The sequence below is a fragment of the Muscardinus avellanarius genome (genome assembly GCF_963383645.1).
Source record: "Muscardinus avellanarius genome assembly, chromosome: 10".
In the NCBI taxonomy this organism is placed as follows: Eukaryota; Metazoa; Chordata; class Mammalia; order Rodentia; family Gliridae; genus Muscardinus; species Muscardinus avellanarius.
Window position 1 is genome coordinate 58,091,721 of NC_137796.1, and position 14,264 is coordinate 58,105,984.

General features: G+C 51.4%; 1 protein-coding gene across 1 annotated transcript; it reads right to left on the reverse strand.

Annotated features, from left to right (window-relative positions):
- Positions 1 to 474: 474 nt before the first annotated feature.
- Positions 475 to 13,131, reverse strand: CCDC8 (coiled-coil domain containing 8; the record flags this gene model as incomplete). The annotated part of the gene is made up of 2 exons (XM_080703627.1): positions 475 to 2,678; positions 13,050 to 13,131. The coding sequence occupies 2 exons, from the start codon at positions 13,129 to 13,131 to the stop codon at positions 475 to 477; spliced, it is 2,286 nt and encodes a 761-aa protein (XP_080559753.1).
- Between the last annotated feature and the right edge of the window lie 1,133 nt (positions 13,132 to 14,264).

Below are 14,264 nucleotides of genomic sequence, written 5' to 3' on the forward strand. Positions count from 1 at the left end.
GTTTTGAAAACGGTCTAAGTTGCTGAAGAGTCTCACTAACTTGTTGAGGCTGGTCTCAAACCTGCGATCCACCTGTCTCAGGACTGGGATTACAGGCGGGTCACAAAGCCCAGCTAGGAATTAGTATTTAAAACAAAACAAAGCCGGGTGTGGTGGCGCACGCTTGTAATCCCAGCATTCCGGAGACTGAGACCGGAGGATGGCGGTTCTCAGACAGCCTCAGCTACTTAGTGAGACCTTGTTTCAAAATAAAGATAAAAAATAGGGCAGGGGGTATAGTTCAGAGGTGAATGCCCCTGGGTTCCATCCCCAGACCCGCAAAAACAAAACAAAACATCAATATACAATAGATAAGGCAGGAAAGAGGGTGGAGATGTGGGAGGGGCTGCTTGCCTCTCCATCCGCCTCCATTTTCAAGCCAAGAGAGCACTGGAGGCACCTGGGCAGGTGGTGGGCGCTGAGGCCCAGCCTCCCTCACAGCTGGTCTTCTAGCTCCACTTCTGCTAGGGCCTCAGCCCTCAGCACCCTGAGGCTCCTGGCCTCACCAGCCCTGGGGACTCTCTTGGGCAGGGCTGGCAACCGGGGAGTGTGCCAGAAGGCTCGCCGGCGCTTCCGAAACCATGAAAAACGCCCAGGGGTCTGGAACCTCACTGTCTTGACCTGTTTCTGGGCTCTAGTCCCTGGGGCCCCCAGGCTGACTGCGGCTTCTTGGTTAGCCTGGCCACCAGCATCTTCTCTCTGGTCACCCGGGGCCTTTGCCCTCTGATTATCCGCTGCCCCTGCCCCCTGCTCAGCCACAATCTCTGCCATCTGACTAGCCGCTGCCCCTGCCCCCTGCTCAGCCACGATCTCTGCCATCTGACTAGCCGCTGCCCCTGCCCCCTGCTCAGCCACGATCTCTGCCATCTGACTAGCCGCTGCCCCTGCCCCCTGCTCAGCCAGGATCTCTGCCATCTGACTAGCCGCTGCCCCTGCCCCCTGCTCGGCCACGATCTCTGCCATCTGACTAGCCGCTGCCCCTGCCCCCTGCTCGGCCATGATCTCTGCCATCTGACTAGCCGCTGCCCCTGCCCCCTGCTCGGCCACGATCTCTGCCCTCTGATTATCCGCTGCCCCTGCCCCCTGCTCGGCCACGATCTCTGCCATCTGACTAGCCGCTGCCCCTGCCCCCTGCTCGGCCACGATCTCTGCCATCTGACTAGCCGCTGCCCCTGCCCCCTGCTCAGCCAGGATCTCTGCCATCTGACTAGCCGCTGCCCCTCCCCCTTGCTCAGCCATGATCTCTGCCATCGAACTAGCCGCTGCCCCTCCCCTCTGCTCAACCATGGCCTCTGCCATCTGACTAGCCACTGCCTCTGCTCCCTGCCCAGCCAGGGCCTCTGCCCTCGGGTTATACGCTGCCCCTCTCCCCTCTGCCCTCTGGTTTTCCGCAGCCTCTGACACCAGCTCAGCCATGGCCTCTGCTCTCTGGTTTTCTGTAGCCTCTGCCCCCTGCCCAGCCAAGGCCTCTGCCCTCGGGTTATCTGCTGCCCCTGTCCCCCGTTCAGCCACAGCCTCTGCCCTTTGGTTACCAGCAGCCTCTGCCCCCAGCTCAGCTGGGATATCCCCCTCCAGAGCCGGGGGTGCTGCCCTGTCCTTCTTGCGCCGCCTGAGGGAGGCCCAGATGCCCTTGGGCCCCCAGGGCCTGGAGGAGCGCCGGGGCACACTCCCGGGGCCAGCACTGCCCGCGTTATCCCCACAGCTGGCGGCGCTGGGCCCCCAGGCCCCATCCCTCTCCGAGGCCTGCGAGGCCTCCCCGACCTCGACCTCGACCTCGGCGCTGGCCCTGGGGGCCCAACCCTTCACGGTCCGTTTCAGCTTCCCCCAGGACACCTGGCTGATGTACTCCCGCCACCTGTCGGCCTTGGAGAGCTGGGGCCCCAGGCTGTCCTCAAACATGGGCACTCCGGGCAGGTTGGGCCGGCGGCGGGGCGGCTGCGCGCCGGGCTGCTTCTCCCCGCGCCGCAGGAAGGCCTGGACCAGCTCCTCGTCGTCCTCGCTCTCCAGGTCGCTGCCCAGGAACTTGCTGCCCAGGTAGCTGACCGGCATCCTGCGCACCCTCCCGCCGCGCCGCGCCGCCCCGGGGGCGTCCAGGTCGCTGGGCTCGCTGTCGCTGGCGTTGCTGCTGTCGTAGGTGCCCACCACCAGGCGCGGCGGCGGGGGCGCGGCCCGCGGGACCCTCGCCCTCGCCCGGGGCTCCCGGGGCCTCCGGGGGCGCTGGGGCGGGTGCGGGGTGCTCCGCTCCAGGATGCGGGCCACGTCCTCCAGGGTGCGCCCCTCCTCCTCCAGAAACTGGACCAGCCGCTCCCGAAACTCGGCCTCCTTGGTGGCGGGCTTGGAGATGACCCTCCACACGCCGCCCGCCAGCCTCACGGCCCGCGGGATGAGCAGGTGGTCCACGTCCTCCCCGATCTGCAGCAGCCCCACCGTGGAGTCCTCCTCCTTGCGGAACACCTTGCCGATCTTCTTAAAGGTCCCCACGGGCTTCAGGGCCTCCACCAGGACGTCCAGGTCCGCATCTTTGCACACGTCGGGGACGCTCCAGAGAATGAGGCCGTCGGGGGACGGGAGGAAGCCCCAGGGGAACCAGCCCCCCACGTGGCTTTTCTCCAGCGTCTTTAGGATCTCCAGGGTGATATCTGGGGCGGGGGGCCAGGAGCCCAAACAAGCCACGAGTGGCCCCTCGAGAGGGGAAACGGGGAGGGGGTCCCCGCAACGCTGCCCGAGGGTCCCACCTCCCGGGCCAAGGATGCACCAACTCCGCACAAAGTCCGCTCAGGGCCCAAGCGGGCCCCGGGGGGGGGGGTCGGGGGTCCCAGTCCCCAGGGGCTTCCGTGCGCCGGCCGGGGAGGGCGGCCCCAAGCGCACGGGCCGCGGCGGGGCTGGGAGTGGACTCCGCGGACAAAGACGGCTCGGCGTGGCTATTCAATATGGCCGAGGCGCCGCAGGCCCCAGCCCAGCCCCCAGGAGGGTCTCCCGCCCCCCAGGCAGCCAGCCACCCGGCGCCCGGCCCACCTCCACGCGGCGGGGAGCGCAGGAAGTTCCCCGGCGCCGCCCCCGGAGAGGCCCACCTCCCCGGCTCGGCTTACACGCCCCGCCCGGCCTCCCGCCCCCAGGGGTGGGGCTGCACCCCGCCCAGCCAAGGCCGCCGGGGCCCACGTCAGCGCCTCCCCCGAAAGGCAGCGGCTCCGGAGCGTGCTGGCCTCGGCCCCGCCCGCGGGAGGGTGTGCTAAGGGACCCGGCCTTCTGGGGAGAGTTGACACTCTTTAACAATTGTGCCTTGACCAAGTGCCCTCAAGGGTCTTACTGCAACCCGGGCCTATGGCGGCGGGCAGCACACAGTCCGTGCTCAATAAATATTTTTGATGAAGTGTATGGACCTAAATGGTCTTCAGTAGGGACTCAGTTTTATAGTCTAATCTTATTGTGAAATACTATGCATCTGTGGAAAAAGAGTGAGGTGGCTCAAGCTAGGCAAGTTAAGTGGAGTACTTCCTAGTACTAGGCCTCATTCCGAGTACTCTCCATGAATTAACTCGGGAAATCTTCACTATGTCATGAGATGTCATTTCCATTATACATTTGCTCTGAGCTATACCTTCTAGCCCTATTTTATTCTTTCTTTCTTTGCTTCTTTCTTTCTTTCTTTTTTGCGGTACTGGGGATGGAACCCAGGGGCATTCTAACTCCGAGCGACATCCCCAGCCCTATTTTTTATTATTTATTTTGAAACAGGGTCTCACTGAGTTGCAGAGGGCCTCATTAAGTAGCTGAGGGTGGCTGCGAACCTGCGATCCTCCCTTCTCAGCTTCCCAAATGCTGGGACTACAAGTGTGTGCCACCATGCCCGGCTCTAGACACTTTTTCAAAATAAAAAAATAAAAAGGGAGCCGGGTGTGGTGGTGCACACCTGTAATACCAGTACTTGGGAGGCTGAAATGGGAAGATCATGCAGGTTCAAAGCCAGCCTCAGCTACTTAGTGAGGCTCTTTAAAAACTTAGTAAGACCCTGTTTCAAAATTTAAAAAAAAAAAAAAATAGGACTGGAGATATAACTTGGAAGTAGAATGCCCCTGGGTTCAATCCCCAGCACCAGATTTGGGGGCCGGGGGTGCTTACTGGGGATTGAACCCAGGGACATTCTACCGCACACCTCAGTCCTATTCTATATTTTTATTTATTTATTTTTATTTTTTGTCAGTACTGGGGATGGAACCCAGGAGCATTCTACCTCCGAGCTACACCCCCAGCCCTATTTTCTTAATCTTTATTTTGAAACAGGGTGTCACTGACTTGCAAAGGGCTTAAGTAGCTGAGGCTGTCTGCAAACTGCTAGCCTCCTGTCTCAGCCTCCCAAATGCTAGAATCACAAGTGTGTGCCACTACGCCCGGCCTATATTTTTATTTTGAAACAGGGACTCTGGCTGCTAGCCTGCAATCCTATCTCAGCCTTCCAAGTGCTGTTATTACAGGCCTGTGCCACCACACCCAGCTCCAGGACAAGATATTTTAAAAAAGATAACACCAGGGATTGAACCCAGGGGCCCTCTACCTCCTAGCTACACCCCCAGCCCTATTTTGTTTTATTTGTTTATTTGGAAACAGAGTTTCAGTAAATTGCTGAGGCCCTCTCTAAATTGTTGAGGCTGGCCTAGAACCTGCGATCAGTCTCCTCCTCCCAGGTACTGGAATTATAGGCGAGCGACACCACACCTGGCTAAACAAGACAAATTTTCAAACAACATAAAAACCAGGCAAATGAGTGACTTTAATTTCCGTGTGAAAATGAATGCTGTGATTTTTATTCAACTACCGGGAAGGAACCCGGTAGTTGTTTAGAGACAGGGAAGGGAGAGAGAGGGAAAGCAGACAGCTGCGTGGGGGTGGAGGGCGGTCCGGGCTCGGCGGGGCCTTTGCACAATTGCTGGCTTGGAGGGTTGTTTTCGCTCTCGCGAAGCCCGTGGTTAGGTCGGGATGAATTTTCCCTCCGTGCGCCAGCTCCCGCCCAGAGCGCGGTCCACCCTCTGGTCCCGCGCCGGGGTCTCCATGGCAACCAGGAATGCGGAGGGGCCCCGGGGAAGGATGGCGGGGATGACGGCGCGCAGAGACCCAGGGCCAGGGCGAGACAGGGAGCTCCTCCTCGCCTCCTCTTTGATTTTCTAAGGCCCCATCCGCCAGAACCCGTGCCCCCAAAGAACTGCGGGAAACTAAAACCCCGGTGTCGTGATTGCTGATCTAAGAATCCCACGAAGTTACCAAGCATGGCTGCCCACGCCTCTAATCCCAATACTTGCAAAGTTGAGACAAGAGGGTCACAGGTTCGAGGACTGCCTCAACAGGTAGTGAGACTCATGTCAACCCGGGGAGACCTTGTTTCAAAAAAAATAAAATTGGGCTCGGGCTGTAGCTGGGAGTTAGGATACCTCTGGGTTTGATCCTCAATACCACAAAAAAATAATAAAATAAGGCTGGGGCGTAGCTGAGAGGCAGATTCCCAATACCACCAAAAAAAATTTTTTTTTAATGGAGAAAAGTGGGATTATAAGCGTGTGCCACCATGCCCGGCTCCTCTGTGGGTGTTTTATTTATTTTTATTTTTTAATTTTTTTTTGTGGTACTGGGGATGGAACCCAGGGGCCTTCTACCTCTGGGCTACACTTCCAGACCTATTTTATATTTTATTTGGAAACAGGGTCTCTTAAACCAGCTGAGCCTGGCTTTAAACCTGCAGGATCCTCCTGTCTCAGACTCCCAAACTCGGGGATTACAAGTGTGCGCACCACGCCCGGCTCTGTGGGTGTTTTAAAATGCCCAGATATCTGGCTCACAAAACCCTACTCCAGCCACCACAGAAAACCACAATAATTATATATATATATATATATATATATATATATATATATATATATATATTATATATATGTTGTGGGGTGTGTGTGTGTGTGTGTGTGTGTGTGTTTGTTTGTGTGTGTATGTATGTGTTGTGCTGGGGATGGAACTGGAGGCATTCTACCTCCAAGCTACATCCCCAGCCGAATTTTTATTCTTTATTTTGAAACAGTGTCTCACTAAATTGCAGAGGGCCTCCCTAAACAGCTGAGGCTGGCTGCAAACAGGTAATCCTTCTGTCTCAGCCTCCCAAGTACTGGGATTACAAGAGTGTGTCACACACCTGCCATTATATTTGTTTAAAAGAAATGAAAAATTGGGAAAGAATAGAAAAGAAAGCATGGTGTGGGGGGGAGGGGTTGAGACAGGAGGATGGCAGGTTCTAGACCAGCCTCTGCAACTGAGTGAGATTTTGTTTCAGAATAAAATGGGTCTGGGTGTAGCTCAGAAATACAATTTATCTAGGTTCAATCCCTGTTATCACACACACACACACACACACACACACACACACACACACACACACCTCTACCTTTGCCATTTATTTATTTATTTATTTATTTATTTATTTATTTATTTATTTTTGGTGGTACTGGGGATGGAACCCAGAGGCTTTCTACCTCTGGGCTATCCCCCCAGACCTATTTTATATTTTATTTAGAAACAGGGTCTCACTAAGCTGCCGAGAGCCTAAGTAGTTGAGGCTGGCTTCGAACCTGTGCAATCCTCCTGTCTCAGCCTCCCAAACACAGGGATTACAAGCATGCGCCACCACGCTCGGCTACCTTTGCCATTAAAAAAAAAAAAAAAAAATGCTACTAGCTGGGAGTGGTGGCCCATACCTGTAATCACAGTACTACAGAGGCTGAGACAGGAGGATCCCAGGAATTTAAAGAGACTCTCATCAAATTAGACTGTTTCCAAATGAAAAATAAAGGGGTTGGGGGTATAGCTCAGAGATAGAATGCCCAGAACCTCTCCCCCTCTAAAATGGGTCACACAGCTGGTAATAAAGTAGGATAGAAGATATAAGGATAGGTAGAAAAGAAATATGAGGGACAAATAACAGTGGCCGTGATCAAATACAGACCAAAGTTCACTTTCTGGGGAGACTGAGACAGGAGGATGGCAGGTTTGAGGAGAGCCCTCAGCAATTTAGTCACACTGTTTCCCAATAAAAACTAAGGCTAAGGTTTAGCTTGGAGGTAGAATACTGCTGAGTTCAATCCCCAGCACCATAAACATGTATGCCAAATGGCTCAGTCCTAGATGGTCCAGGGGCGGGTTGTCTAGATAACACTGGCCTCTCGATGATTCCCATGTTCAACCCTTCAATATCCAGTTTCCTCCTAAGGTTTCTTGGGAATGACATCTTTTATTCTTTTATTGGTAATTCTTTCTTGCTTTTTTTTTCTCAATAAAATGCAGACCTACAACTTTGAGAGAGAGGGGGGGAGAGGGAAAGGGAGAGAGAGAGAGAGAGAGAGAGAGAGAGAGAGAGAGAGAGAGAATGAGAATATGAGAGAATTTCTTTTAGTGTGTGTGTGTGTGTGTGTGTGTGTGTGTGTGTGTGTGTGTGGTACTAGGGGTGGAACCCAGGGCCTTTTTTTTTTTTTTTTTTTACCTCCAGGCTATACTCCCAGACCTATTTTATACTTTATTTGGAAACAGGGTCTCACTAAGTTGCTGAGAGCCTCACTGAAAGCCTCACTGAATAGCTGAGGCTGGCTTCAAACCTGTGTGATCCTCCTGTCTCAGCCTCCCAAGCGTGAGCGAAAATTAATTTCTAAAACTTTCACTGACTTTCTGAAACAGATATTAGTCCAGAAAACTCTCTCTTCTTTCTTTCCTCCCTTTTTAGCTTTATAGGCCATGATAAAGAATTTGAATTGAACACACTTGTAATCCCAGTATTTGGGAGGCTGAGACTGGAGGATCACAGGTTCGTGGCCAGCCTCAGCTACTATTAGTGAGGTCCTCTACAACTTAGTGAGGCCCTGTTTCAAAATAAAGAATTAAAAAAAAATGGGCTAGGGGCATGGCTCAGAGGTAGAATGCCCCTGGGTTCCATCTCCAGTACCACACACACAAAAAAAAAAAAAAAAAAAATTAAAAACCAAATGGGCATGGTGGCACACACCAGGGATCCCAGTACTTGGGAAGCTGAGATAGAAGGATTTCAGGTTCAAGGACAGGCTCAGCAATGTAGCAAGACTCTCAGAAACTTGGTAAGACCATTTTAAAATAAAAAATAAAGCCGGGTATTTATAGCTTTATAGGCCATGATAAAGAATTTGAATTTAACACACTTGTAATCCCAGTATTTGCACCCCTGTAATCCTGGTACTTGAAAGGCTGGGACAGGAGGATGGTAGGTTCAAGGACAGCCTCAAGAATTTAGTGAGACTCATCAACCTAGAGAAATTCTGTTTCAAAAGAAAAATAAAATAGAACTTGGGGGTAGCTTGGAGGTAGAATGCCCCCTCCCTAGTACTCACCCCTAGTACTCACCCCCCAAAAAAATACTGGGTGTGGTAGCACATGCCTGTAATCCGAGCACTTGGGAGGATAAGAAAGGAGGAGTGCAATTTAGTGAAGCCCTCCCTCAGCAATTTAGTAAGACTTTTTTTCAAAATTTAAAAAAAATGTTTTTAAAGGCCAGGGGTATAGCTCAGAGGTAAAAATGTTCCTGATTCAATCCCCAGTACCCAAACAACAACAACAAAACAAAAACAACATATGGAGTGCTCTTCATGTAAAAAGTATAAAAGTTTCTGGCTTTGAGCATTATCCTCAAACTCTTGTTCCCTCAGGGCATATCCCCACACATGTGTACGCTTAATAAAACTTTCATGCTAGCCAGGCGTGGTGGCACCGCCTGTAATCCCAATACGTGGGAGGCCAAAGAGGAGGATAGCCGGTTCGGGATCAGCCTCAGCACCTTAGCGAGGCCCTCTGCAACTTAGTGAGACCCCTGTTTCAAAATTTAAAAATTAAGCCGGGCGGGGTGGCGCACGCTTGTAATCCCGCGCTTGGGAGGCTGAGACAGGAGGATCGCGCAGGTTCGAAGCCAGCCTCAGCTACTTAGGCTCTCAGCAACTTAGTGAGACCCTGTTTCCAAATAAAACATAAAATAGGGCTGGGAGTATAGCCTGGAGGTAGGAAGCCTTTGGGTTCCACCCCCAGTACCACCAAAAAAAAAAAAAAAAAAATTAAAAATTAAGCCGGGCGTAATGGTGCACACTTGTAATCCCAGTCCTTGCGGGGCTGAGACAGGAGGTTCGCAGAGTTGAGGACAGCCTTAGAAGTAGTGAGGAGCCTACTCATCAACCTAGGAAGACCGTGTTTTCAAATAAAAATAAAAATGACTGGGAGGATAGCTCAGAGGTAGAACCTACCTGGGTTCAATCCCCAGTACCCTTCCCCCCAAAAAAACCCTTTTATGTTTATGTCCTGTGAGTCAGCTTTGAGTTCCTAGATCCAGCCAACAAGGTCACAAAAGAAGGAGAAGAGGCCAGGAGATCTCTCAAGGGCGGGAAGAGTCGATGAGCCAGCTGTGGGACGGACTTTGCATAAATCCTGAAGCCCAAGCTCCCTGGCCTGTTTTTGTTTTGCTTGTTCGTTTACTTTGGGGTTTTTTGTTTTCTTTTTCTACTGGAGATTGAACCCAGGGACCTTCTACCCCCAAGCTAGACCCTCAGCTCAATACTATTTATATATTTATTATAAATATATACATATTTACTACTCATTTAGCAGCTGAGGCTGGCCAGGAACCCAGATCCTCCTGTCTCAGCCTCCCAAGTACTGGGATTACAGGTGTGCAACACCACATCTGGCTCCTGTAATGTTTTTATTCTGAATAAATTGTTCTGCCTTTCACAGCAGCCACTGGGCAGTGGCCTGAGATCCTCAGAAGTCCTTGAGATAAAAGAAGGCTGTGTTTTGTGTTTTCATGGCAATTATTATGATCTGATAACACCCATTTTAAAATAACCCATGAAAGTGATTTTCATTATTTTTTTTAGCAGCCAGATACTCTTTCCAAATTAAATTCCTCCCCCCCTACCCCCAGACACTGGGATTGCTCCCAGGGGCACTCTACTGCTGAGTGCCCAGTACCTCCCCAGTATTTTTTTTTTTTTAAGTACTGGGGATTGAACCCAGGGGCATTCTATCTCCGAGCCCCAAACAGCCCTATTTTTCATTCTTTTTTTTTTTTTTTTTTTTTTTTTGGTGGTACTGGGGTTCCTGGAAGCCCTTCTACCTCCGGTATACACTCCCACGGGCTACACTCCCAGACCTATTTTTTAGCATTTTTATGTGGAAACAGAGTCTCTTAAGCCAGCGAGGCTGGCTCCGAACCAGCGCGATCCTCCTGTCTCCGCCTCCCAAGCGCGGGGATTACAAGCGTGCGCCACCACGCCCGGCTCATTCTTTATTTTAAAACAGGGTCTCAATAAATTGTGGAAGGCCTCACTAAGTAGCTGAGGCTGGCCACGAACCTGTGATCCTCCTGTCTCAGCTCCCAAATACTGGGATTTCAAGTGTGCCCTACCACACTGGGTTTCCCAGTATTTTTTTTTTATTATTTTGAGACACAGTCTCACTAAATTGCCTAGGCAGGTTTTGAACTTGTGATCCTCCTGCCTGGGCTCCCCAAGTACCAGGAATTATAGATGTGTGCTACCACCTGGCTCCATATTAATATATATATATATATATATATATATATATATATATATATATATATATATATCCTTATGGATCCCCCTCCCTGACATATTAAAGAGAAGACTGTGGTTTCATTAGCATACATTTATTTTGTCAGTTCCTATTTGTACAACAGAATGTCAGCCACAAAGAACAAGGGAGGGTTCTCTCTCAGCCCACTTCTGAACTCTGGAGTTCTCGACGGCCGGTGGCAGGCAGATGGAATTTACCCATGAGCTTCTGCTCAGGATAAGCTGTGCGAGTGATACTGTGAGTCAGATTCATGACTTCAGTTTTAGGTGACAGCTGCATTGCAATCCCCCAAACCCTCCAGCTGGTCCAGAAAACCTCCAAAGCGAAGCGGTAGATTCTGGCATCATGGGTAACATGGAATGACCACCAGGGTTGTGCATCCCAATTATAAACGCTATCTGGGCAATACCCAACACCCACAGGAAGCACGAATGCAGGTCTTAGACTGCACTATGATAAGACCTGTCGCACCGTCCTCTGTTAGACGATTATTCCTAGATGGGAGAATAGCCTGCTACGACACACACGCCGGGGGCTCGCGTGGCCTTTATTCCGGCTCAGACTCTAGAGGAACACAAAGCACGATCCCGCTGAACGTCCTGTGAATGGGGACAGCCGGCCTGGGAATTCACAAGGAATGAAAACATCAGTCCAGAGCCACCAACTTCACCGCCACGGAGTTGCAAGGCGTTCAAATACGGGTGCAGGGGTGGTAAGAAAAGCTTGATCCCGACTACTGCGGGAAAGAAAAGGATGCCGTGCGGAAGCCAGCCTGGGCAATGGACAGAAAGCAGAGTCTCTGAGGACTGAGGGGACGCCAACCTACTGAGTTCTAAAAGTTCCTCAGGCTTCTTGGAGCTTGCTGTTTGTAATCATGGATCTAACACGGAGGGTGGGTCCCTAGCCTGCCCCGTGGCTGCCAGGATGGGTGGGATGTAGAGAGACTCCCCTCTAGAGATCTAGTGGATTTCCTTTTGAGAGAATCTCCTATTGGTTCTGGAGGGAACGGGGAGGGGAGGCAAATTGGGGAGCTTCTCAGTAATACGAAAGGAGCTGCATGCTGGAAGTGCCAGGCATGACTGATGCCCTTCACAGTAAGACATCGGGGGTCTCCCGTGTTCTAAGCTGGTAAGCATCTGAGTATGTGTGTATAAGTTACATCATGTGGGGAAAGAAATTCATTCAGACCTTTGCAAATGGAGGTTTGCAAATTCAGTCAGATGCCCCTGAAGGGAGCGGCCCATCCAGCTACCTACAAACGGATTTCACCTTACTCTCTCCTCCATCGCAGGGTACGCAGGTGATAGGCCTGGGAACCCAACATCAGTAACCCTTCAAAGTAGCCTCTCAACTAGTTTCCTTTTATGTGTGTGTGGGGGGAGTGTAGGCTTTTGTTCTTTAGAGATCAGAGCCCATCCCCCACCCAACCAGCCAAGCCACGTCTTCTGAGATTTAATTTGGGGAGACCCGCAGTCACCCCTAGAACACAGTCAGGGCAGAAGGGCCCCGTCTAAGCACTCTGTAAAGATCATTCTGGGTGTGGAGAACAGGGGCAGCTTTCCAGAGTCACAAAGAGCAGTGAGCTGGGTGGTAGTGAGCAGGCCTCTGCTAAATAGGCTGGTCCACTCCAGATAAATTCAGGCTAGAGGTACATTCAAAGTACATCCTTCCTGTTTTATTTATTTATTTATTTTTAGTGTGTTTTACTGGGTATTGGGGCTCTATCTCTGAGCTACACCCCCAGCCTTATTCTATTTTGTTTTGTTGCGGGTCTGGGGATGGAACCCAGGGGCATTCTACCTCTGAGCTACACTCCCAGCCCAATTTTTTATTCTTTATTTTGAAACAGGGTCTCACTGAGTTGCAGAGGGCCTCACTAGTAGCTGAGGCTGTCTGTCCGGGAACCGCGATCCTCCTGTCCCAGCCTCCCAAATGCTAAGATAACAAGCGTGCGCCACCACGCAAGGCTGTCTAGTTTTTGTTTTGAAGCAAGTTGCTGAGGGCCTTGATAAATTGCTGAGGCTGGCCTCCAGCTTGAGATCCTCCTGTCTCAGTCTCTCAAGTACTGGGATTACACCACACCCAGCTAAGTACAACCTTTTGAAAATGCGGCTCTAGACTTTGCAATAGCAGGATTTCCAGATATGTTCAAAGACAGAGGATGCTGGGTCCCCTTGCCTCAGCAAAGATGTTGCTCCCAATACCTGGCCGCTGACCATGACACTTCTCCGGAGCAAGCCTCTTTCTGACAGAGTTCTTAACGCATCTACGTGGGTTTTCATTAACTCTGGCAAAAGATCTCTGCAAAACCTTGGAATAGGGTACCCTAGCCTCCCGCCCCGTTTCCAGCAAACCCTAGCCTGCGCCAGGCTAACCCGCGGTCTCCATGGCAACGGTCTGCTGTGTTCCGGCTTTCACTGCGACTGCGGTGAAAGCCTCCAGGTCTTCAGCCGTCATTTGCAGGTCTCTAGGACTCCTCCTCGCTCGGAAGTGACCCTCCCGCACTCAGACACCCACGAACACACTCAGCCGTTACCTGCACGCTCTCAAGTGTTACCCACAACTACTCAAATATCATTCATACGGTACAGTCATCCTCAGATGCTCCCATCCACTCAAACAGTCCCCTTCCCCACTCCGACGCAGTAACACAAATGTCAACTCGCAGTCTTTCATATGAGAGCCCCAAGGGCACGGTTAGGTCCCATTTGTCCCCGCTAGATCCCCAGTGCCTGGCACGTCGCTGGTGCTCAGGAAACAGTTGTTGCTTTGGACAAAATAATGAACGAATAGCAGGGCGTGGTGGTGCACGCTTGTCTTGTAATCCCCGCACTTGGGAGGCGGAAACAGGAGGATCGCGCAGGTTCGACGCCAGCCTCAGCTGGCTTAGGAGACCCTGTTAACAAATAAAAATATAGAATAGGTCTGGGAGTGTAGCCCAGAGGTAGAAGGCCCCTGGGTTCCAGCACAATAACAACAACAACAACAACAACAACAACAACAACAACAACAACAATAGTGCCGGGCGTGGTGGCGCACGCTTGTAATCCCCGCGCTTGGGAGGTGGAGACAGGAGGATTGTGCAGGTTCGAAGCCAGCTACGCTGGCTTGAGAGACCCTGTTTCCAAATAAAAATATAAAAAGCATAGGTCTGGGAGTGTAGCCCGGAGGTAGAAGGGCTTCCAGGAACCCCAGTACCACCAAAATAATAATAATAATTAATAATAATAATAATAATAATAATAATAATAAACAACGAATAAACAAAGATAGTATCCATACTCATTCACACAAAACCACTCAACGCTTGCCCTTTTTTTTTTTTTTTTGGTGGTACTGGGAAACCCAGGGACCTTCTACCTCTGGGGTACACTCCCAGACCTATTTTATATTTTATTTGGAAACAGGGTCTCTTAGGCCAGCTGAGGCTGGCTTCAAACCTGCGAGATCCTCCTGTCTCAGCCTCCCAAACGCGGGGATTACAAGCATGCGCCACCACGCCCGGCTTGCCCATATCTTCTCAAATAATACCTCTGCTCAGTTGGGCCTGAAGTGCATACTTGTAATCCCAGTACTAGGGAGGCTGAGAC